General features: G+C 50.8%; 9 protein-coding genes across 9 annotated transcripts; 6 read left to right on the top strand and 3 right to left on the bottom strand.

Annotated features, from left to right (window-relative positions):
• Positions 1-604: 604 nt before the first annotated feature.
• BU24DRAFT_267431 (RabGAP/TBC) lies at positions 605-3,757 on the top strand. Its single transcript, XM_033522562.1, has 2 exons — positions 605-2,987; positions 3,109-3,757. Exons 1-2 carry the CDS (start codon positions 795-797, stop codon positions 3,451-3,453), a joined length of 2,538 nt encoding a protein of 845 aa, XP_033380334.1. The 5' UTR covers positions 605-794; the 3' UTR covers positions 3,454-3,757.
• Positions 3,758-5,285: 1,528 nt separating this feature from the next.
• On the bottom strand, positions 5,286-6,167 carry BU24DRAFT_267434 (uncharacterized protein). The gene has a single exon (XM_033522563.1). It carries the CDS (start codon positions 5,956-5,958, stop codon positions 5,389-5,391), a length of 570 nt encoding a protein of 189 aa, XP_033380335.1. The 5' UTR covers positions 5,959-6,167; the 3' UTR covers positions 5,286-5,388.
• Positions 6,168-10,385: 4,218 nt separating this feature from the next.
• Positions 10,386-12,498, top strand: BU24DRAFT_267501 (uncharacterized protein). Its single transcript, XM_033522564.1, has 3 exons — positions 10,386-10,565; positions 10,710-11,474; positions 11,559-12,498. The coding sequence occupies exons 2-3, from the start codon at positions 10,830-10,832 to the stop codon at positions 12,270-12,272; spliced, it is 1,359 nt and encodes a 452-aa protein (XP_033380336.1). The 5' UTR covers positions 10,386-10,565; positions 10,710-10,829; the 3' UTR covers positions 12,273-12,498.
• Positions 12,499-14,591: 2,093 nt separating this feature from the next.
• BU24DRAFT_435449 (ubiquitin) lies at positions 14,592-15,204 on the top strand (the record flags this gene model as incomplete). Its single annotated transcript, XM_033530095.1, has 4 exons — positions 14,592-14,602; positions 14,726-14,780; positions 14,954-15,036; positions 15,120-15,204. The coding sequence occupies 4 exons, from the start codon at positions 14,592-14,594 to the stop codon at positions 15,202-15,204; spliced, it is 234 nt and encodes a 77-aa protein (XP_033380337.1).
• A 514-nt stretch (positions 15,205-15,718) lies between these two features.
• BU24DRAFT_425821 (uncharacterized protein) lies at positions 15,719-17,229 on the bottom strand. The gene has a single exon (XM_033528827.1). The coding sequence runs from the start codon at positions 16,878-16,880 to the stop codon at positions 16,014-16,016; it is 867 nt and encodes a 288-aa protein (XP_033380338.1). The 5' UTR covers positions 16,881-17,229; the 3' UTR covers positions 15,719-16,013.
• A 106-nt stretch (positions 17,230-17,335) lies between these two features.
• BU24DRAFT_425822 (uncharacterized protein) lies at positions 17,336-18,844 on the top strand. The gene has a single exon (XM_033528828.1). The coding sequence runs from the start codon at positions 17,480-17,482 to the stop codon at positions 18,491-18,493; it is 1,014 nt and encodes a 337-aa protein (XP_033380339.1). The 5' UTR covers positions 17,336-17,479; the 3' UTR covers positions 18,494-18,844.
• BU24DRAFT_465575 (tubulin binding cofactor A) lies at positions 18,705-19,157 on the bottom strand (the record flags this gene model as incomplete). The annotated part of the gene is made up of 3 exons (XM_033532287.1): positions 18,705-18,806; positions 18,856-18,942; positions 18,996-19,157. The coding sequence occupies 3 exons, from the start codon at positions 19,155-19,157 to the stop codon at positions 18,705-18,707; spliced, it is 351 nt and encodes a 116-aa protein (XP_033380340.1).
• A 258-nt stretch (positions 19,158-19,415) lies between these two features.
• BU24DRAFT_396705 (MCM-domain-containing protein) lies at positions 19,416-22,878 on the top strand. The gene is made up of 3 exons (XM_033525316.1): positions 19,416-19,840; positions 19,896-20,843; positions 20,892-22,878. The coding sequence occupies exons 1-3, from the start codon at positions 19,492-19,494 to the stop codon at positions 22,667-22,669; spliced, it is 3,075 nt and encodes a 1,024-aa protein (XP_033380341.1). The 5' UTR covers positions 19,416-19,491; the 3' UTR covers positions 22,670-22,878.
• Positions 22,879-23,128: 250 nt separating this feature from the next.
• On the top strand, positions 23,129-24,067 carry BU24DRAFT_375354 (glutathione S-transferase; the record flags this gene model as incomplete). The annotated part of the gene is made up of 3 exons (XM_033524591.1): positions 23,129-23,349; positions 23,461-23,601; positions 23,667-24,067. 3 exons carry the CDS (start codon positions 23,129-23,131, stop codon positions 23,947-23,949), a joined length of 645 nt encoding a protein of 214 aa, XP_033380342.1. The 3' UTR covers positions 23,950-24,067.
• Between the last annotated feature and the right edge of the window lie 596 nt (positions 24,068-24,663).

Consider the following 24,663-nt stretch of genomic DNA (forward strand, 5'->3'; position numbering starts at 1 on the left):
GAAGCCTTTCAATCTCGCTGAGCCCTGCATGGCTGGAAAGAACTGTAGTTACTGTGTAAGATTCCATGGAAGATACTACCGTACCAAATACAACCGTACAGGAAATGGGATGGATGCAGTACTATAGATGCGGGCCTTGCAGTTGTAAGTTGTACGGGAAAGGAATGGTATGGCCTGGTTCTATGAGGGGTGGAGAGCGTCCCCGTCCCCACGAGATCGATCATCAACGCCCCCTTTTTCTCTGGTGAAAGGGTCCAAACATCCATGCATCTAGTTATGTATTCGTAGGCTGCTGTAATAGCGCTCCTTGATGCTGCTTCCGTTGTGTTGCGTTGCGTTGCGTTGCCTTTTCTTGCCTTGTCTTGTCTTGTCTTGACTCTTGTCGCGTCGGTCTCCTCTTCCCCCCCATTCATTCATTAGTTATTGCTCCCAGGATGATCGCGGACTCCGAATTGCAATTGACAGGTAACACTCGTAGATACCTGGTCTGATCTTCACAGGAAACTTCCACTATTGCACTTACCATCTTGTGCTGTCATCCATCCTTCCTTCTACAACTTTTGTGCTGGATAATTGTCCATCCTCAAATACCTATCCAGGTACGGAGTTAGTTATACATCCTGTTACCACGGTACCGTACCGCCTACACAATTCATACATTGTGAACGGTGCCCACCTGCGCCATCCGCGCAGCAACCTCATTTCGCGAGCACGAGCCGCCCACAACGTCTTTCATTTCGCAGGCTCCTGCAAATTTCAATGACAGCTAGCAAGCCGCCCTCCACATATACGCCATGAGAGATGAGGCTGTTTCCATCCAGGATGGCGGCCTTGTCGCTGCGGAATCGTCCAACGGCGAGCTTTACCTTCTGCCCACCTCCTCAAACGATCCCTCTGCTTCTGCTACCCCGATATCCAAACCAACATCGTCGCGCGGATGGCTGAGCGGCGTGCGTCGTCCAAGGACCTCACCAGGTCCCAAAGCATCAGCATTCAAGAGGTCGCTGGTGGCCGAAGATGACCTCCGAAGGGACTCGGCCTTGGCAACTTTGACATCAACTAGTAGCACCGACCAGACCGTCACCAACAATGCGCCATCGTCACCAACATCACTCACGGAACCGACTTTCCTTCGCAAGACCCCGAGTCTCCCTGCCATCGTCGTCCAGCATGAGTCCGTCGCTCGGGCAAACTCTCGCATTGAACAATCACTCGGGGAGGAGGAACAGAGGGCAGAGCACAAAAGTACCTTTGAAGCCATAGATACTATTATTCCTACTGGCGGCTTCGACGATCTCACGTCGCCGAGCCAGGTCTCGTTCTCAAAAAGGGGGAGCATGCTGTTAGGCGGGAAGCGTGCAAATAAAATGAACCTACAGCTTGGTCTTGTTGAAGAAGGGGAGCCCACGAGCCCGACTGCTCCTCTCCCGGAAGACAAAGGAGAGGCAATTGAGAAAAAGGCCGAGGAAAACAATGGAGAGCAATCGCATGAGGAAGGAGGGGACCAATTGCAGGTCCGCGAGAAGCAGGAACAACAACCAACGCAGACGCCGGAACAGAACGATGCCACCCAGTCGTCTACCCCATCCAACACATATCTATCTCCTCGTACTCCGTCGCGCATGTCCTCTCGAGCAAGGGCTAGTAACCGAATACTGTCTGCTGATGAGATGATGCTTTCGCGCAAAGTACGTCTAATGTATCGGCACGGCAATGAAGGCGCTGCAGAGTGGAATGATCTGGAAGAAGAGGAGGAAGCAAGCGGGTATCAGAGTGTTACGGATAGCAGTGTGTCTGGTGCGCATATGAACGGTTCCACCCTTACAGTAGACCGGAGTCGAGGTGACGCCAGCTCATTGCGCAGCTACAAACGGACAAGCATAATCGCGAAGGAAGCAAAAGAAACTGCCGGAGGCCTCGAAGACTGGACCAATGTTGAAGGAGGCGAGGTTGACCGATATGGCTTCATTGTACCCAGGAAAGTTTCGTCTCAGGGATCGTCCAACGGAGTGGATGACGGACCAGAGGAGCCCCGTATACAGCGTGTTTCGACCGTATTGCAACTTGTTTCCGAAGAACCCAGAAAACGAGGTCTCGGGCGTACCTTATCGAAAGCTCGCTCTGCACGGTCATTGAGACCTAGCACAGCGGCACCGAGGAGAAGGGGTTCACAAGAATCGTCGAGACCTCAGGCGTCTATTTTCTCCGGCCAGACCACTCGCACCAACCGTACGGCTTCGCAGAGACCGCTCAGGCAAGCCACAAACCGCCTGCCGCACAACAGGGACCGCCGATTAATGGACGAGGCTAGTGACATGCTCAAACTACCTCCTGGACTCGCTGAGCTGGCCGAACAGGAGGAGGGTGGCAAGGCGGCTCAGGCCATGAAGATGAAGGAAATTGAGCGCGAAGAGAAATGGCGTAAGATGGCTCACGTTGTGCAGTGCAATGATGCGAAGGGTGGAGGCATGATGTTTGAATTCGATGTTCGAGATCCGAAATTGATTTCACGCACGTGGAAGGGCATTCCAGACCGATGGCGGTCGACAGCATGGTATGCCTTCCTTGCTGCGAGTGCAAAGGCAGAAAAGCACAGTCCTACAGATGAAGAGTTGATCGAGAGCTTCTACGAATTGCAGGAAGAAGGGTCTGCCGATGACATGCAAATTGATGTAGACGTTCCTCGGACGATCAATAGACACATTATGTTCAGACGAAGATATCGTGGAGGACAGCGTCTGCTCTTCCGCGTCCTTCATGCAATGGCACTGTACCTGCCCGACACGGGATATGTGCAGGGCATGGCTGCGCTCGCAGCCACGCTCCTCTGCTACTACGAAGAAGACAAGGCGTTTGTCATGTTAGTACGACTCTGGATGCTTCGAGGTCTGGAGAAGCTGTATGAGGCTGGCTTCACTGGCTTGATGGACGCCCTCGAGGATTTCGAGAAGAATTGGCTGCGAGGCGGAGACGTTGCAAAGAAGCTGGTAAGTTCGCTGCTCCATGGGAACGCCTCACTGCGCCTAGATCTTGACGGCTTGGGGCCGAGTAGATGTGGGCGTTGGCGCCCTCCACGTGCTTGTCCTTCGCTAACTCGCGACTTTACAGGAAGAGCTGTGCATCACCTCGACCGCTTACGGAACCCGGTGGTACTTGACCCTGTTCAACTATTCGCTGCCCTTCCCGGCGCAATTGCGCGTTTGGGATGTGTTTATGTTGTTGGGCGACGCCTCCAATTCAAAATCATCAACCTCACAATTTAGCGGAGACTTGGATGTATTGCATGCAACATCCGCAGCACTAATCGATGCAACGAGGGAGATCCTGCTGGATTCGGATTTCGAGAACACAATGAAGGTGTTGACCTCGTGGATCCCCATCAAAGATGAAGACCTTCTGATGAGGGTGGCGAAGGCGGAATATAAGATGAGGAAGAAGCGAGCCAATGCCTGAGGTAGGACAGGTGTCCGCCCTACATTTCTCCTCAGCTTTCCCACGGTCAACCCCCCCACCACTCCCTCATCTCAACTCGAATAAGCAGCGGCAGGCGAGAGCAACGGAAATCCAATCGAGTCCAACGGGTCTATGCTGCAACGGGTCACGATGGGAATCTGCTTCTTTTTTTTTCACTGGGCCGCGACTCCATAACGAACTTCCGAAAAAGCATTATCCCTGGGCCTGGTTGGGGGGGGTTCCCTTTCATGTGCCACTGTGTAAATCCCCGCGCATCGGTGGCTTGAACGGTCGTCGCGTGCCATCAACGTGGCTGTCACGTTACAATTTACGACCCTTTTCTGGGCATCTTTTCCCACCGAGACACGTTTTCCTTTCTTTTGTTCCATTCTGCCTTGTCGATCAATTCCATCCCGACACAGCTAGCTAGACAGCATGCTTCTTAACTTTGCTTTTTTCCCTTTTTGGCTTGCTGTTTGCCGCCCTAGAGGTCTTTTGCCCTGCCCTGTCCCTGCCTTGCCTTTTTGCGACACAATCCGGAGTCGTTCGAGCATCATTACTACTCGTTCGCCCTGCGCTTCTGCGCCTTTTTGTGTAACGAAACGCAAATGTTGTTCCTCTTCGTTTCGTACAAGGCTTTTTCGGCGCGAAAACATTGGGCCTGTCCTACCCAACTATCCTACCTTTCTATCTGTCTCTCTCTCTCTCTCTCTCTTGCGCGCGCTATGACGGCCGAATTGGTGGCGAAGCGGAGTTATTTCTCTCTGGAGTTTCACACGTCACGGGTTTGCTTCTGTTGGTTTCTTATTTCGGGAGTTGATGGTTTATCGGGGGCAAGAGAGAGAAAGAGAGAGAGAGTCCATTCAAAAAAGATACCTTATTTTGTCCTTTTCCGTTTTTGGTCATGCGAATGCGAATGCGCAGCAGGGAGATGAGGGGTGGGGGACGGACTAGATGGGATGGAATGGTAAAAGTGGCTGAACTATACAACTGGCTATATAACATAGTATACTTTATGTAGTGATAATCTATAATGTCGCGATAGTTTGTGCTGGTTCTCAAGCGATGCTCTGGAGCAGTGAAGAGAACCAAGTTTGCCTATTGTCCCAATGAGGGCACTGGTTTTTGAACCTAACTCGTACGAGTATGTTGGTTATGAAGACCCTATCGTATTCAGTGTGTGTTGCGTAGATCCGGGAAGAAAAAAGTTAATAATGTCTCGCTCATTATTTGAGGCAGCGTCACTTGTTCGAAATTGATCAGTATCGGAAGGTCACAACCTACACGTACATCTGGAAACCAAGCTACTTAGGAGTAGGAGTAGCTACCGGTACGAAGCGCGGGAAGGGAACCCAACGGCGTGAGTGGCCAGCACCCCAAGCCTCGCGAATCGAATCGCAACGCAGAACATGCAAGCCTCCCTGTTCGCTTGCATGTCGATCGGCAAGGCGTTGGGGGATGGGATGGATTCCGGGAGAGGGACAATTGGTTGGGTTTGCGCATGCTGACAACCGCTCGCACCGCACCGCAGGGCACCCAACGCCTGGTCGGGGAGGGAAGAGGTGTGGGTGGGTGGACGGTACGGTACGAGTCGAGTTTACGGTTGAGACATTGGCTGTCCCCGGTCGGTCGGTCGGTGGTTCAGAAGAGGAAGTGATGTTCAGTGGGCTCCGAATGCAGTCCAGTCAGAGTGGGATTGTTACATATATGTGTGTCGAAATGCCATGACGTTGTCGGGATTGGGCGTCTGTAGCTAAATATATCGCGAGTTAATTTGTTCTTTTGAAGTTATGCCCAATTTCATCTCGACATGTGTTCAGAGAATACGGGTACGAGTATCTAATGTTAGGTAATTGTTCAGGAGCTTCATTATTGTCTAAGATCTATGCTCTGCTCTTTTGCACTGCTGTCAGGTTCTTTGCTTTGCTTCTCTCCTCAGACTGCCCAGGTTGTGGCGTACCGTGGTTCAATTGGGAAGAGTGAGAGATGATGTTGCATTATCCTCGCATCCTTACCGTCCAGTGTTGATTCTTTGCATCGATTAGTCGATATCGTCGGTACAAAGCGTGGTGTTGCATGTTGTGTGTTCGGTGCAGAACATTTTGTGAGACTTGGATGCAAGTAGAAGAACGCCACGCATTGGGAGGATATCAGGATCTCGAATTGGGTAATCTGGGGCATGGGATTGTTTGATGGCGATTGTTCCCTATCTGGCAACGGAGGAGGCAAATGGTAGGTATCGGAGGGAAAGAATACTCGATGCTCAATGTGTTCAAGGCCCTCGCAAGGACTGACTATTTGAGCGCAATGGAAACAGCAAGCGAAGGGGGGCGAGAAGAAGTAGACGGGTGGAGGTACCGTTAGTGGAAATTGTGTAGTATTGATGATGATGGTGATGATGGTAGTGGTGGTGGTAGTAGTGTCTGGTGAATTGGATGAATGGGGTGTGTCGTATGTAGTGTGGTTTTGTTTGTGGTGGCGAAAATGAGGAAAGGAACCCGCCATCTCGTCATTTCTTGCCGTTCAGGAAATTTCCCCATCTCTCGCCTTTCCCACCTGCTCCATCCATCTCATTTCCCTCACATCATCAGTGATGACTCTTTCGTTGCATTCATCCTATCTATCCAAATCATCCAATAATCCATTTAGCTGTTTCCCCCCAAAAGATGCCCTTGATTTCCTGTCTCGTAAATGATTAGCATGTGCAACGCAAGCAAAATGCACACAGCCAGGCAGCAAGGCACTACCTCGCCTCGCCGCACTATCAATCAAACATTATGTTTTCGCCTCAATCGAATCATCATCCATCATGGTTCCCTTTCGGGCGGACCGAGAATGGATACATGCACTTTACTGCATTCGCGCTGCAGAGAGAGAATCGTAACTCGTGGCTGAGCCTATCCACAAGTCCTCTGATGCCTCGATGCCTGTGGATCAAGGGAAGCGGCTGGTGTACCGGACCCGGGACGCCAGCATACACGAATGTATGGACACAGCGCCGATCTATGGTCTGATTCTCATGGTGAGGCGAGGTGATCTACCTGACTACCGCTCAAACAAGACAAACTGCCTTGCAAGAATAGCAAACTCTACACGGTACTCCACCGTTCCTAGCGGCCTCCCCCACCTTCGCAATCGTTTCCCCTTCCCATGTGGAGCCAGCTACTTGGTGTAGAGTCTGTAGACTCGCGCGTTCTTGCGTTGCCTAGCTCTGTTCACCAGACAGGCCGCCGTTGTTGTCCCTGCAGGAGCAAATTTACAACCCACCCTTCACTCATTCGAGCCGGAACGGGATGGATCGATTGCTCTTCTAGGTTTGGATCGACAAGGCGGAGGCATACGGGCCACGATGGCAGCAATTAGACGCGTGAATTCAGTCGTACGCACAGCGTAGACAGTTACTAGGCAGATTGGAGGACACACTACCAGTAGAGCTCCCGTCGGCTTCCACGTTCGGGCCCTTTGCTAAACGGAGCGACACCCCGTGTGTACATTCCATTTCGGCTCCGCTGTCCAGCTCAGCATAACGACTTGCATTGCGGTAGCGACCGAGCAGGCGCACTACTCCGAACTCAGCCCAACTTTGTAGTAATGCGTGTCCGGTCACCGAACGATGAACGAGAAGAGCCGGACTGCATACCGTCTACACCTCCACCGGCCATTCAATTTCCACATTCTCCATCTTTCTGCTGCAGTGCTGCACGCCTCGCTCACTCGTATTGCTCCAGATGATGGATAGCCAACGCTCGCAAGAGTAGCTCGGAACGCCTCATGCGCTTGTCGTTCGAAGAGAAGGCACGGCGTCTTCCTCCTGTGCTCCTCTTCCTTGGTCGCTTCGTCAGCTTCGTCCGCGTGGGACCGCATTCCTTGGTTTCCCGTGTCAATGATGCGATGCGAGGGAAACAACAACATTTCGCCATTGGCACCGCATCGTGTCCCAGCCATAATCATCCGAGTAACCACAGATGCATCCATGAAAGCAAGTTTTGATGCCCGGCAGGGCAGCATGATTCAAGATTTGGGAGCTTAACCGTAGGTAACCTCGGTCATCAAAATAGTTAATCTCGCCTGGATTATGTATCATGAAAGGAGGAACCCACGTTCTTAGCTCGTAGAATTCGTTCACCTCCCAAAGAGGCAATACGCCACACTGAAAGGATTACTTGGGAAGCGAGCCTTCCCGCGTCGAAAGAGGCTACTGGGCTAGACGGCACTTATCCAGTTCTGTCTTGTAATCTTGTTTAACTCTGCCGTCGTATGGACGAATACGCCCTACCCAGTCCTATAACCCGTCTCGATTAAGCACGGAGGGGAAGGGATTCGAGCGAAGAGAAGCAGGTTTTGAAGATTACAAGATTTTTAAGGTTTGCTGAGAAAGAAAAAGGCCCGTAATTGCTCCATTCGGCCAGGCATTGTACTGATTACGGCAGCTAACGACGGGCTTGCCATTGCAAGTACCCATTGTGTTAATTTTCTTGAGGGTCCATGTCCCAATGCACCTTTGTCATGGCCCTGCCCTGTCCTGTCTTCAAAGAGGGAGACCAAGTTCGCGGCTGTTGTTCGTTCATGTGGAGGTTCTCATCGGGGGCCGCATCATAGCCCTGGGGACGTGCGTGATTGGCTGGGCGTCTAGATCCCCAGCGGCCGCCATCTCCCATCTCGTTCAGAAGATCCCCATGGCCTGATCTGGGGCGCCACGCGTTTCACCTTGATCCCAGTCAACATTGCAATAGGCAAAGTGCGAGAGCTTGCACGGAGAAATTTAACTGCTCAGTCGATCGTTCACACCGGAGCCAGGCGCCCGGTGATTGCGCAACCCCGATTCTCTCCAACGGCCCCTCACTTGGGCCACCTACAATCATCTGCAGTGATTAGGTACGTATCCTGTACGTATCCAGGCGTGCGTCTACACAAAATGTACTGTGTATGTACACATCATAGTCATAGTCCACCATTCAGTCGCCAGTCAGCATTGCACCGTCCACGGGACCCTGCTAAGACGCAAGCTGGGTGCGATCGTCGCCAGATCCTCCAGTCGTACATCTCCAGAACATACCACAATCCTAACATTCTCGACCACTCATGGATAGCAATTCATCAACTACAGGTGCATATCTCACGTTCTGCCGCGACCTAGTATCATGTTGACGATCGTTGCTCTGGTCGATTCGCTCCGGCGCTCGCCTCCCTCTGTCGATCCATACAAGTACTTGTACTCGGTAGGTAAGGTTCAGCTCGAGGCTGGCAGTATTAACTTGTTTGCGTGCCACAGCGGTGCTTCCCTGCCTTGTAACAGAGAGAGAGAAAACTCATTAGACGCCCACCGTTGGCCATGATGGCATACAGTGTAGGCATTGCCTATTTAGGACTGTCATTCGCTCTCGGAGCTGAGTCCTGCTCATGGGTGCCCTGCCAACGTACGGCTGCGTGTCCTCTTTTGCGTACTCCTGTCGCCAGTTTCGTGTTGATACACAGCGGCTCCACCAACATGCAAACTTCATTTCGTACTGCTGCTTTGGGATTCGTGTTTATCACACAGTAGATGTCTGACACAGTAGTTGTCACCCTTCATTTCCCCCTCCAGCAGCCTCGAACAAGATTTATGTGCTCAAAGCAGTGCAGCCTGCGTCCGTGCGGTAGGGCGTTAATCTTCCAGAGAATTGCGCTCGCTTCCTCCCGAACGTTTTTGACCCTGCCTCTTGGTCCTGGTCCTGTCCTGGGCCGCGGTTCAAGTTTCCAGCCCATGTCCACTGGTTTACCTTTAATTCCACGAGCCACCAGCCACCGGCACCAGGATCCCGAGAATAACTGCACAGAAACGGTACTGCATGGCAGGGCAGGAGGCGGCAAAGCATCAATCGGACAGCGTGCTGCTATACTAATCCATCATGTTCCGAAATTGTGCGGTTGCCCATGGAGTTGAGGACTGACTTGGTTTATGTATTATGTACGGCTATGGTCAGAAACAGCAATGGTATGCCCGATTGAGCATAACGGCCGCACGGGCAGTACCAAGTTACCAACCAAGTCCTTTCGATTTTACGAGAACGAGATAAACATACATGGAGGACTTTATGCTCGAATGTGATGGAAGAACGCGAATCAAGTAACGATGGGCAGCATGGAAATTTCATTTCCCACCAGATTGCGAGTCCGAGCAGACCTATCTCATTATCTCATAGTCCCACTTCTTGATCGCTACTATCAGGCCATTTTATACTCGATATTGTTGGGTGGGTCGCCTTGGTTTGATCGAAAGCAGTCGTCAAATCTGTAATGCTTCCCACAGTAGTCCACTGTCAAGCCATGCTACAGGAACTACTGCAGCAGCACCAGCAGCAGCACCTTTCAGCTACCGCCGACGCACTTTTGTTAGTCTAGTTCTAGGATCCCTCTAAATTGGCCAGACGCATGTCAAAAAAGTAGCTTGCAGCCGGCGCCAGCGCCACAGCTGCCGACTAGTGTGCAACAGAACCAGACGTGCCAGAGCAGTGTTGAGCGGCGAAGAGGGCAGCAATCGTCCATCCATCACCCATCACCGTCACCAGGCACGTAAGACTGTAAGACTGCCCACCGCGGACCCTTTTCCCCTCCTCATCCCTCACCGCTGACGGCAACTTATTGCTGCTCATGCATATCCTTGTTTTTCGATTCCCACTACCGCCCGCCGCTATACGCCACACCGAGTGACCTTGCTGTGCGGCCTGCACCCTCCTTCTGGCTGTTAGGCGTAGGAGGTAGCTCCCAGCCGTATTCGTCCTTGCCTTCGTTGGTTGGCCAAACTGTAGCCGGCCTGCTTCCCTTCTTGTACACTCGTTACAACCTTCTCCACCTTTGCCTCTCCTACTCCTACCCTCTTTATCTCCCTTCAACCCGGTCCTGATCGTCCAAGGTCGGTCCACGCGAGCAACTACTGGCCGAGATCTTCACTGCAGACATCTTTGCCAGTAACCATCCCATTCATTCCATCAACCCTACCTAGCCTTGTTTTTACCCGCGAATCAAAGTGGGCCTACGGTACCTGACAGCATTAAGCCTAGTCCTGAAGGCAACCTTTGGGTGCTCTGGACCACAGGTGCACGTTGCTCCCAGGGAAGTTTCTTTGAGAATAAGTATGTATATTGGTCCATCTCTTTCCGGAAGTTTTGCTCTCGATGCTCCCCGACCAGTCATTCTGATGTCGAACTTTCCCATGCCCACCTTTCGCTCAGTTCCAACCACCCTTCATGTTGCTCACACTTTCTAAACCAACCAAGTCAGATTTCGATTACAAGACTCATGATTACTCTCCACCATACTCTTCTTCGTCCGCACGATTCTCACCAAAGCTTCACGGTGGACTTCTTTCCTCACTGCCGGACAGTGCCTCTTCCAGTATGGGCACGCCACACCGGGGACTCCCTCCGCCCTCGGCGATGACGCTGCCAGATCCTGGGCGTGGACCACCTCCAATTTCATCTTCTCTAGGCTCGTTACCCCCGGCACCTTCGCAGTATCAAAGTGGCGAAGATGGTATGAGGAATTGGCTAGCAGCCAAAGCTGAAGAAGACAAGAGGAAGCAAGAGGAAGAGAAGACTCGCCAGGAGAGCCTGCGCCTTGAGCAAAGGAAGATCGAACAGTCGATGCTACGAGAGTCAATGCAAGGTGGCATCCCGCCACAGCTTGTGCCCATGATATTTGCTGGCCTGGGTGGGGGAACGTTGGCGAGCTTAAGTGCGGAGTGGCTCCAGCAATACACAGCTCAGTTGCAGCAACAGCAGCAGCAACAGCAGCAGCAGCAACCTCCTCAGCAGCTCCAACAATCACCAGACGCCCGTCGTGACCAGAGACTAATCGGCCAGGTCCAGTCTGGTGCGTATGGAGCAGTACCTCCAACACCGCAGGCCGTTTTACCACCCACCTCAGTGCTTCCTGGCCAGCCTTTACCACCTCAACCGCAACATGCTGCATTTTCTACCAATTCCTACGCTAGCAGTGGCACATTGTCTCCAAGGGCAAGAGCCGCACAAACTACAGGCCATGTTGGTGCTCCTACATCTGCTCCTCGAGCTCCCCCGCAAACCCAGCTCCCTAGACTGACAACGAACGAAATGCACATTCAGCAGCCTCCAGTTGCCACTTCGAATGTACAACAAGTCCAGAGCCAATCCACGCAACAGGAACAGGCATCCCCGTCGATATATTTCCACCACTGGGTCCCGCCATCTTCACAAGGAGAAAAGAGCTCCAGTGGGAATCCACCTCCGACACCATCAGGTAAATACAAAGCCTCGCCTTCGTCCACCACCCGTCAACGTGCGCTCTCTCATGCGTCTGACCTAGAATATACCAGCTCCCCAAAGAAGCGGAAAAACCAGAGTGGCCACCCACCACCACCGCCGCCAACGTCGGCACCTCAGCCCTACACATCACCATCTTTCTCACACATATCGACGTCTTCCACGTCAACGCCAGGAGGTCGGGGAGGGCACGCCAGAGCCCGTTCCGACGCATCTACGAGAGGGGCGGATAGCGGTTCTTTGAGTCGACGAGGAACGATCTCAAGTCATGGACATAGCGAGTCGAGCGCACAACAAACCGATGGACCAGAACACCGTTATCAGGCCATGCGTGGACACGAAAGCCAGCAACATCAATATCCTCCTCCACCACCATCACACGAGCAGAGTGAAGCACGTGAATATCGACAACGAGCGCATACAACATCGAGCATGCCGATTCAAACTGAAACGCATCAACCTGGGCCGCGCCAGCAGTTGGCTAGCCATGACCGGGGGTCTGTGCCAACATCACCTAAACGGGAAGTCGGCGGGCAGTAAGATTGATGATGGGGTTTCAGCATGATGACCGAATTCGGGGGGAGGCTTTCGGGACGCTGGATTGAGCAAAGCGGTTACTGTAGCGGCAACGGCCGTCACACACATGGCTGCAGTTCCATCCCCTCGACCTAGCCCGGTTCGCACGTTATTCTCGAGGAACGCCACGTTCCGAGTTGGATTCGCCAGATAATACCAGCGCCAGATGGGAGACAGGCATTGCAACTTGCAAGCGAGATGAGCTCCACAACAAACTTCGCTCACCTCAACCACGAAATCACGAGTGTCGCACGGTCCAACACCCCGCCAGAGGAGTCAATCCAATCTTGCTTAAAATTACTTTCCACGTCGTTTGCACTGCAATAATAACGTGCTGTGCCAATAATGGGGTGCTGCTATCTTTGCAGGAATCTCCGGTCCGGCTGGTCCACGAGAGATTGCTCATTGAGTGTCGCATGCGCTTCCAATTATTCCCGTCATCACGGCTGATTACGCTTTCATCTTGGGCATTCATCTCAATTCTTGGATTATCTAATTTCACGAATGGACTTTACCAGCAATCACTTGGCGCTCATCATTCATTATCACTTGAAACGCCATATCCATCAGGCTCATCGGAATCTATTTCTGCTATTGGCTTGCTGAGGCATAGCATTCTGAGTCGTCGTCATACTTATACCACCATGTCAGTCTGCTCGCTTCATTTCAATTGTCGAATAGGCTTCGTCGGTCCCTATCGGCTCTTTCAAAGATTAAGTATCTCTGGCAATCAATGTGATGCGTGGACCTGAAACGCTACTGTGTTGCCAACATCCCGGGGCCGGCTTACACGAACGAACCGGATGCAGCCCACGTACACGCGCGCCGACCATGCAACAGGACTTCATCAACCCCCAATCTGGAGTTTTATTCAACAAAAAACCGGATACTCGACCTTCTGGAGCTTGATTTAAGTTCAAATTATGTCCAATTATGTCCAATTTGTTTGGCAGAACACAGCTTTACCTCTCATTCGATGGTTTTGTGCATACTCATTCGTCACTTGCGTGGTTCCATGAATCGCTTCCGCTCATCTCACTTGCTATTTGTACCCATTTGATGGGATTATCTGGTCCGGATTCCTCGAGTCTTACTTCGCGACACAATCACTTTCCTGGACCTAGGTTATCTCGTGCCTGGAACGCTATATGATACGTTTCTCTCCCTAGCATACCCCACTCGTGCGCTTGTTCCATGCATCGATCCTGGTTCCTATATCCTTCTGCATCGTCTGAAATTCGTCGATAAGGTTTTCTAATTTCATTCATATCTATGGTATCTGCGATATCCTTACATTTATTTTAATTCTTTACTGACGCCGACGTCACAACTTTGGAATAGTTCGGTACTGTCTCCTGCATTTAGAAATGGTTGGTTTGGGGTCACATTTTTTCATATTTGTCTCGGAGCTGCAGAAGTGGTTCTTTCAGGAATACGCTATGATTGTTTGGTCGGGGCGGTGATCCCCGTACTTTTCCCTGTTGGCTGAAATTTGCATATTTACTCCACATATACCCTGGGTTATTTTCCTACTGGGCAGGCAAGGCTCATAGAGATCCTATGCCTTAGAGAGGGAGGACTGTCGTCCACATGAATGGGATGCTTCGAGCATCACTCTTTCGTTTCGTTTGTCCATATTCTTGCGCCCGTCATGTATTTTAGCTATAGTGGTATGGGCCATTGATTGGTCGATCGTTGGGTGGAGAATCGAAATTCGAACATATAATGCACATGTGCATGAAATGTGATTTCTATGTTTGCACAGTGTGATGACTGAAGTCTGAGGCACACAGTTAATTTGATAAACCCTGAGACTATAGCTGTGGATGTTATGGCCCAATCAATTGACCCTCCCTAACAGATTTCATCTATTATCCATGTTCCGTACTAGTACATTCTTGTTTTGACAGTTCTAGATCGAATTGTTATCCGATTTGCATAATTGTCTATGAGGAGAAATAATGGCCAAACTGAGAAACGCCACAATCACACTTGTACAGTATGATTGCGCCACACCACCCCACGTATGGTCCGTGCCACGTGCCCCACTATCTGAGGTATTGTATCCAGACACAATCAGACTGCCGCCTGAGACGAAGCACAACCACACAACTTCAACCCACCGGGTTCGCTCTTCATACGTTTCTCCTCCGCATTCACAACCTACTCTGCTCCAGGCATCACCTAGGGGCCTCCCTACTCGAAGAACAAGCAGTCCAGAGCTTCCGTCTCACCGCTTTACTCCAACACGCCATAGCTAGGAGCTCAAGAACATAAGACACGATGCAGATCAAGTGAGTTCTCATGGCATTGCATACGACTCCACTCCTCCAAGACTTCTGATTTGGAGAGTGAAGCTGCGAATGCTGGCTGTAGATTGAACAGGTTGAATTGATTGCTAATCACGTCTTCCATAGGGTGCGAACGCTCACCGGCAAGGAGATCGAGCTTGACATCGAGCCTGACTATAAGGTACGAATATTCGCATCTTGCGAGATAACCGTGGATTGAGGGTGTGCTGGAAGTGTTTCTAATCGAAGATGGTCTACCGCTGTTCTATCCCCGCGGCGAAAGAGTGGACTAGGAAGGAGTTTACATCGCAGATATGGATGAGGACAACCCCAGCTGACAGAAGGCGAAATCAGGTCTCGAGGATAAAGGAGCGCGTCGAGGAGAAGGAAGGAATCCCGCCCGCGCAGCAGCGACTCATCTTCGGTGGAAAGCAGATGTACGTTCCCCAACTACCACCCATCACATACCGCTTTTCTATTCTCTCAAACAACAGAAATACTGACGATTGGTGAACAACAGGGCCGACGACAAGACCGCCGCAGACTACAGCCTCGAAGGCGGTGCCACTCTCCACCTGGTCCTCGCGCTCCGTGGCGGCAACTAAACCGACTTCCACCACCGTCCCTCCCGCATACATATATGAACAGCCATCCACCTATCCTCACGCGAGATGTGGTTGTTCTCCCTGCACCACGTACATGAAACTATTCCCTTTGCAACGACGAATGTTCCGTCGAATAGATAGATAACTCGACCGACCCTACCTCAATCACAAACTCAAACTCATAACCTCCCTTCTCTTACGCTTCCCTTGCCCGAGATTAAATACGTGGAGGGGGAAAGGGACCTTAACTTCACTGTGTCAATCAATAATATTGACATGAAATGAATTATACATGAAATCTCAACGTGGGTGTTTTCTTGCGAATTCTTGATTTAATTAGATTTGATGTGGTATTTTTGACGGAGAACACCGGACTTCGATTCCTTGAGAAAGTGGAGGTGCCTTGCGTCTGCAGTGAGCTTTGTTCGCGTTTTTGAAATGATTCTTCACGAGTGTGGGTTGAGAGTAGTAGTAGGACCGGATGTAGTAGGTCACTTGATTTGATGGTCGACGAATTTGCAAAAAGTGAGATTAGCGATCTTTACGTCAAGACTTTATGGGATGAAGATATGTTGTGGATATTGGATACCTATTTACCCAACTAGACGCTGCCGACGCTACGAGAACCAAATCTAAAGATGTCCATCTCGTGCGCCGCGCAAAATAATGCTGTAACTCCTAAACATGTTTGAATACCCCTGTAGCGCTGAATATGTCAGACCTGAACTACCTTTCCGTTTGCAGATGTGAATATGCTATAAGACTCCCGAAAATACGATACGCTGTAAATATTGCTTATGATGGATGGATTATCTCTTCTTCCGTTGCATGAACATGTTTGGTTCCTCTCGTTTCCGTTTCCCTTGTGGTTGTACGGGTGGAGGTTGGGCATGGGGCTTGGGCGCATTGAAACTCCTGCCTTGCAGAGTAGGTCGTTGTGGTCTATCAGCACCAGCATTGCTGCTTTCCTGTGGGCGTTGTTGTTGCGGTCGAGATGATGATGGGGCACCTTGTTGATTCTCAGCCAGCCTCAACATTCTCGCAGGAGCCTGCGCGACGGTTCCTCTTCGCTGGGCCAGAACATGTGCAGGCATCATCGCAGCCTTGGGAGCCGCTCTCTTTTGGTCGAATATCCCCCTCCTCAGCTTATCAAACGCGACCTTCCCCGTCTTCGTCGGCGCACCAGATCCCCAACCACTGCCGCTCCCCCATCCTCCTCCTCCACCACCACCCCGCGACCCAAACGCGAATCCCCTCGACCTCGCTGACGGATCAAGCGGGACCCTACTCTCGATAATCTTCGTCTGGTTCCCCTGCCTGTTCTGCTGCAGCGCGCGCATCTGCTGCTTCAACTTCTCCTCGTCCTCCTCCCTCTCCCTCTCCGCCTCCCTCTTCAGCTTCCTATACGCCTTGCTCCAGTTCCGAGGGTCCCGAGGCGTGATGGTCTTCTTGTCCCAGTTCGGGATGTCGCGCTTGATGAACCGCAGCCAGATCTCGCCGGTCTCGCCCACGATCTGCGGAGAGTTGGCCTCGAGCTCGAGGAGCTGGGAGGGGTTCTGGATGTTGCGGAGGATGGGAGCGAGGAAGTCGTAGGGTAGGTCGGATATGTCGGTCAGGAGGTGTACGTTTTGGATGAGCCGCGTTTTGGCGAGCTCGTAGAGGGACGGGACGGGCATGGTGGAATGGGTGGACGGGCGATGCGGGAGTGTGTGGTGTTATGTAGCGTGTGTTTTTTTTTCGTTTCTGTGTTGGTTGAAGGCCCCCTGAGGATCTTGGAAGTTGAAAATCGGTGGTCAAGGGAGTGGGCGTGGATATGGTTTTGTAGGTACCGGGAATCGTTGGCTAAGTAGGAGGTAGTTGGTTGCAGATCCCCGGAGGAGGTGAATATTCACGTTGCTTCGTGATAGTCGAGTGAGTAGGTGATAGAGCGGATTCTAATGTCAGGGAAAATCATAATAGTACATGGTATTGCCTTGTATTGGTATTGTAATTATTGAAGTTGGTGAGTCGGAAGTGACATTGGAGAGCTGACGTTGCTTGATGGCTGCGGCGATCATTGGTGACAAGGTTTAGCGCCCCTTGGCGTGAATACTGAACTGCACGTTCGTTGGTTTGTTCTCACTGGCACTTTGTCCCATCCACTTGGTTTTGTCGCAACTTGAAGCTCATTGAGGACTATACTCGCGACCAGTGAACGATCACCGTGATCAAACATCGAGATGGCGCACAGAGATTTCGAGCTCCTGTCTCAGGCAGACGAGGGTAAGTCTGCAATATGTTCGCTTTCGAGGCTATGTCACTGACATGCGCAGATAATCTTCACAATATCTCACGATTACTCACGATTGAATCCCGACCCTACCAAAGACTGTCAAGTCGTCTTCTGAAGCCAGACGCGCTGAACTATGCACGACCTACACATCTCCCATCTCCACCTTTGGATGCCTCTGCTGGCGACGAAGAAGCTGCGGCGCGCGCTGCTATCAACGACAAGCAAATTCAGGACATCAGGACATGGCAAAACGAGATCGCGAGCGAGATCTCATTACTGGATTACGCGATTGTGCGCATGGAGTTCACGACCAATAGCAACCACACGGAGAGGCAGCGTTATGCGAAGGAGAAAACCGCAATCACAGCGAAGCAGCAAGATGTACGAGATCACATCGAGGAGCTGAGGGTCCAGCTGAAAGAGGCAAAAGAGACGCTGGCGATCCGCAAGACCTACGACGAATTGACGGAAAAGATCACGAGCAGCAAGATGCTGAAGCCGCGGGATGAGCAGGCTGCCGCGCATGCAAAGCTTGATGAGGAGATTGCCGAGTTGCAGCAAGAGGTGGAGAACTCGAAGAATACATGGGCTGAGCGCCGGACCCAGTTTGGTCGTATTCAGGATGAGGCGGAGGAGATGCTACGCATGATTAAGGATGAAAAGGAGGAAGCAGAGCGCAAGGAGGGTATGATGAAAGATGGAGATGATAACGAGGATGGCGAGGGAAGCACGACTAGGGGTGGTGCCAGCCAAGTAGGCACACCAAAACCAGATGCCGGCGGAGCCACCCCGATACACACCAGCCAGGCGGATGATAACTCACAAAGCCTGAAGGTTCCTCAGGATCGTTTGGCTCCACTTTCCCGTGGGGGCAGCACCGCGGTCTCACCTGCGAGATCTGGGCTTGAAGATACTGAGATGGCAGATTCTGGCGCCCAGGATGATGACTCCTCCGGCATTGAGGAGGGTGAGGAAGAGGAAGATGACGGGCCACCTGACGAGATGGACGAGTCTTGATTCTACAAGTTCGCCACTCTTTGGATAATACTGCATTTCAAAATCATAGATTGCTTGGTGACAAGCAGTTCACAGCAGGGGAACTTGTCTTCTGCGATCATCTTATACCCTTCAGCATAGCGCACGGCGTTTGAAACAAATGTGTCTTTATTATTTGGGAAAGGGTATAATATAGGTTCATCAATGAATACTATGCGATATACTCTCACATCTAAGTACTCTCCGCGATGCTCTTCTTTCCCGCGGTGATGGCATCTTCTGCCTTGGTGACTTCTGCTTCTGGTGCGACGCCGCCAGCTTCCTTGTTTGCCTCCTTGGTAATGATCAGCTAGACTCTAGGAATTAAAGGAATATGCACTTACAAGCTCTTCTTCCACTCGCTCTATTGCTTGTCGAATCTTCTCACGAACAGCGGGAAGCACCGCTTTCGTCTCTTCAAGAGCCTGGCGCTGCGAAGAGTTAATTGATGTTATACAAGTACCGAAAGAAAGTCGTATATTACCTCTTGCTTGATCTGGTACTCAGAATTGTCTTCTGCAGGGTTTGCCTCCAGCTTCTTGATACGGGCCTCTTGCTGCTCCAGTTCCTTATGATAACTAGCTTCTTCCTTGACCAGTCGAATCACTGAGGAGGTTGCAACTGCGAGTTTGGATGGTGGTGCCATTGTGTCTGAATTTCAAGATGTAGAACAATTTGTTTCCGATTGTATAATGAGCAGATTTGTTCCAGACTTTATATTTCGTTGTTGCCTTGAGTTGCCTTATGCTTTACCAACTGAAATAAAACATACTGAGGGGCAGCAAACCGTACCCGCCCGTGCGTTTGAGGCTTGCCCCAATTGGGGATTAATTATTCCAGACGCGAAAGTGCGGGACGCGCTTTCTTGGCGCGTTTGTCTTCTTCGTGTGCGGGCACTATCCCACCTCCTCAAAATGCATTGCAATTACGAAGACATTCTACTTCATTTTTGATCCTCGTTCTTGCTTGAACGTGACATCATGTCTTCCCCGCCGCAGCGTCGCTCGCAGCGCAACACTGCATCTGTAACCCCGCGAGCTACACGGACAACACGCAATTCCCAGATCCCCTCAAGCAGTCCAGGTCCCGCCAACCCAGACGAACAATTGCACTCTGAGGCCTCACAAGCATCGCAGCGGGGTTCTCAGCAGGCTACACCCAGAAACTCTCGAGTACAAACCATATCGTCGCAGTCGCAGTCGCAGTCACCGTTGTTCTTCCGATCCTCCCCCACCCAGGAATCCGCTTCAGGGGCAGCAAATGGTGCAGGCGCCGACGCTGCAACAGATGGCGACAGGACACCTAGGGCCAGTGGCATGACGATTGGAGGTAACTATCTCCTCGGTACCCTTTGTATTCTTGCAATGAGCTGACCTATCTACAGATTCATCGCCTATCCACTATGCCTCCAGCTCTAGCCCTGGCCGTGCCCGGGCCGCCGTAAACACTGATATTCGAAGCAGTAGTAGTGCTCTTTTCGTGCGCGGTGCTGATGGCGGAGCTCGCAGTCGGCGTAGCGACATTCACTCGGATGTCTTTGGACCCAGTAGCTCGGGCAATCGTCGCAGGAGGCTCTTTGTCGATGAGACTGGCATGGCGGTGCACGATGCATCCGATGCTGCGACCTTCTCGAACTTGAATCCTGACACTTCCGATGCCGATGTCCTCGGAGGCAATTCTTCTCGTGTCATTTGGGGTACCAATGTCTCCCTCGTGGACTCGATGAATGCGATGAAGGACTTCCTATTCAACTTCCAAAGGAAATATCGCCTTATCCAAGATGGCGAACTCGGCGAGGGCCTCAATCTGCCGGCGGACCATCCAGCCATGGCCAAGGAGTATATTGACACAATGAAGATGATGCTTGAATTGGGTGTCACTCCTCTAAATCTGGATGCTCGCAACCTCAAGGCTTATCCTCCAACCAAAAAGCTATGGCACCAACTACAAGCTTTCCCTAATGAAATTATCCCGCTCATGGATGTGGCTGTCAAGGATGTCATGATCGAACTTGCCGAGAAGCGCATGGCAGAATTGAGAATGCAGCAATCTCAACAACGCGGTGCTCAAAGTAGACCACGAGACTCCAGTTCGCTTCCTCCTATGCTTAGCTCGGACATCGGAACGCCAGGCGCACCATCCCCAGCGCCAGGTGTGCCGGATATTCCAGATCTCGTTAAAGAAGTTGATCAGAAAACTTATCGAGTACGTCCTTTCGGGCTCGATACGACCATTAATTTGCGAGACTTAAACCCCGGAGACATGGACAAGCTAGTCAGCATCAAGGGTCTAGTCATCAGGACTACACCTGTCATCCCTGATATGAAAGACGGTAGGTTGTTTTCATTTGGAATACTGGCATTTTACTGATTGAATACAGCTTTCTTTAAGTGCTCTGTGTGCAATGCAACAGTCAAGGTTGATATCGACCGTGGCAAGATCACGGAGCCCACCCGATGCCCACGACCTGTTTGCGAGTCGGCAAACTCGATGCAGATTGTCCACAATCGTTCTGGCTTTGCCGACAAGCAAGTCATCAAACTCCAGGAAACTCCGGACAGTGTGCCCGATGGTCAGACGCCTCACTCCGTGTCATTATGCGCGTATGATGAGCTTGTGGATGTCTGCAAAGCCGGTGACCGAGTCGAGATTACTGGAATCTTCAAGTGCAATCAAGTGCGCATTAATCCCCGTCAACGTTCAGTCAAGAATATCTTCAAGACTTATGTCGATGCGTTGCACATCCAAAAAGTCGACAAAAAACGCATGGGCATCGACGTGTCCACCATCGAGGAAGAGCTTGCCGAACACGCTGCTGGCGATGTTGAGGAGACTCGCAAGGTCAGTGCAGAGGAGGAGGCTAAGATTAAAGAGACTGCGGCTCGCCATGATGTGTATGACCTACTTTCCCGCTCTTTAGCGCCTAGCATTTATGAGATGGACGACGTAAAGAAGGGCATCCTACTCCAGCTCTTTGGTGGAACGAATAAGTCTTTCGAGAAGGGAGGGAGTCCGAGGTATCGAGGCGACATCAACGTACTTCTCTGTGGTGATCCATCCACTGCCAAGTCCCAAATTTTGCAGTACGTGCATCGTATCGCGCCACGCGGTGTATATACCTCCGGAAAGGGTTCGTCTGCCGTTGGTTTGACGGCTTATGTGACTCGAGATCCCGAGACACGCCAACTGGTTCTTGAATCAGGCGCTCTGGTTCTTTCTGACGGTGGTGTTTGCTGCATTGACGAGTTCGATAAGATGTCCGAGGCTACAAGATCGGTTCTTCACGAAGTTATGGAACAGCAGACCGTTTCCATTGCTAAAGCTGGCATCATCACCACGCTCAATGCTAGAACGTCCATTCTCGCATCCGCCAATCCAATTGGTTCCAAGTACAACATCAACCTCCCTGTCCCCCAAAACATCGATCTTCCCCCGACACTTCTCTCGCGTTTCGACCTTGTCTATCTCGTTCTTGATCGTATCGATGAGCAGAACGATCGAAGACTCGCCCGCCATCTTGTTGGCATGTATCTCGAAGATGTTCCTGAGAATGCTGCCAAGAATGAGGTTCTCTCGGTTGAATTCCTTACATCTTACATCTCTTACGCCCGCTCAAACATCCATCCTAAGATTTCCGATGATGCTCAACGCGCTCTTGTGGATGCCTATGTTGCCATGCGATCACTCGGTGCTGATGTTCGCTCTCAAGAACGACGAATTACTGCAACGACGCGTCAACTCGAATCTATGATTCGTCTTTCAGAAGCCCACGCCAAGATGCGTCTTTCTGAGGTCGTCACCGAGAACGATGTGTTGGAAGCCGTTCGTTTGATCAAGTCGGCCCTCAAACAAGCAGCCACAGATGCCCGTACCGGTCTCATCGATATGAGTCTGCTCACCGAGGGAACTTCGACTGGTGACAGGCGCAGGAAGGAAGATCTGAAGCGCGCAGTTCTGTCCAGCCTTGACGAGTTGGCTGGTGCTGGACAGTCTGTACGATTGAGCGATTTGGCTAGGAAAGTCAGGGAGGGAGCGACAGAGCAAATCGAGAACCAGGAGTTCCTCGAGGTCCTCAAGAGCGCAGAACTCGAGGGTGCTGTGCAATTGAGTGGCGAAGGACCAAGAAGAATGGTGAAGAGAGTTGTTGGTGCTTTCTAGATATCACTGGTCAAATCTACGTATTCTGCATTGTGGGCAGGGAGTTCTTGGGTTGCTGATGAAGGATAGCATCGCATCGGCGAATGAATGGCGTTCTGACGAAGACGCCGGTTACTTTTGGAGGTCGGGAAATCAGTACGAAGTCAAAGCAATAGCATGAAGTATGAAGACGTAATGGTAAATATTGATGATCATATACAAGACAAGAGCTTTATTTTCTTCCAACTGTACTAAATGCTCAATTGAATGCATGGTATGATGACGTCCTAAAGAAGCAAACAAGCAGAATGCTACAGCGGATCGGACCAAAAGCGGCGGGAAGCCCAATTAATGACCACAATCGACAGCCCCACCTCAGAGGCTCAGACGTACCCCAGAATGTTATCACATCCCTCAATTATCTAACTAACAACTATCTTCAATTCAGATCTAATAGTATTGAATAAGGAAACATCCACAATGGTCCTCAAACTCTATGGCTCCGCCATGGCGACGTCGCGCGTCTTGACCGTCATCCTAGAGAAACAACTTCCCTACGAACTTATCACCATCGATATATCCAAAGGCGACCAAAAAGCCGAAGAATACCGAAAACTGCAGCCCTTTGGCAAAGTCCCCGCATTAAATGACAACGGATTCCTCATGTACGAAAGCCGAGCGATCTGCAGATACTTGGAAAGGTAAATCCACCCTTTGTCTTACCGCCGACAACGCTTCGCATTGTAAGTTTTCACGCCACCAAGTATGGATCGAAGGAATGGAATTACTTTCCGCTGATTCGTGCATGGTAGGAAATATGATTCTGGCGCGGCTCTTATGCCTCAAGAGGGCGATCCTGAAACGTATGGACGCTTTGAGCAGGCTTGTTCCGTGGAGCAGAGTTATTTTGCTGCTGCTGCCGAGTTGATTGGGACGGAGCTGACGATTAGGAAGTAAGCCTTACACCCGCCGCTTGAATAGCCGTATCAATTCTTGTAGGATACTCACACCGGTGCAGAAAGCTTGGACTGGAATCAGACATGGCGAGGGTTGCACAGGCGGAACGGGATCTTGATGCAGTTCTTGCCGTATACGAAGAAACCTTATCAAAGCATAAGTATCTCACTGGTAATGACTTGAGTCTGGTCGACTTGTTTCATTTGCCTAATGGTGCGGCGCTCAAGGCGTTTGGCTGGAAGGCGGCTTTTGAGAGGTATCCAAATGTCGATAGGTGGTTCAGTGAACTGCAGGAGAGGAAGAGCTGGATTCAGGCCGCGGCTGAGGCTGGTACTGTTGCTTAAATACACGGCGTCCTCATCGAATAGAACCACTCAGCGAAAATGAAGAGACGCTGGTGGATAATTTGAGAGCCTTGAGCAGGGTGGCGACTGACGAACATAATGATTTTCGATATTCTTGAAGGCATAATATGTATTAAATATCCATAAATAGTACATACAAGCGATAGAACAGGACCTGTTCGCATGTTGTGTTGTCTACGTTGTCACGTAAATCCATCGTTGAAGGAAATACCTTAGTCGGATCATAATACTTTGGGAGTGTTATGAACCTCGATGTTCTTCAAAATCATCAGGCATTCAATCCGGTCGAGTGAATGGACAGCAAGCAAGCATATTGAAGAGATGCCTCTTACAAGAGAAAAACATTGGGTATTTAGACACACCTTCGGGGTCAAGTTAAGCATCGAAATGTTTCCGAAAAAATAAAGACAGTTGTCTAACGGAAGGAATAAGTTTACCTAGAAATAGGCTATACAAGGTATGCTTAGGAGGTTTTGGATCCATGATTGCTTGTGTATAAATGCTATAGTAATGTCATTGCTCAACCGGCACGTTATCCTTGCTTAAAAATGCTCAGTGATAGTAGGATAGATTTTCTCACCGTTAAACATACGGTAAATACTGGAATAGAGCAGCTTTTAGCCTTGTGTCCTGTATGCATCGCAAAACAATCACCTAAAAGATAGGTCCGCGGCATGAAATATCGACATCATC

This window comes from Aaosphaeria arxii (genome assembly GCF_010015735.1).
Source record: "Aaosphaeria arxii CBS 175.79 unplaced genomic scaffold BU24scaffold_8, whole genome shotgun sequence".
Taxonomy (NCBI): Eukaryota; Fungi; Ascomycota; class Dothideomycetes; order Pleosporales; genus Aaosphaeria; species Aaosphaeria arxii.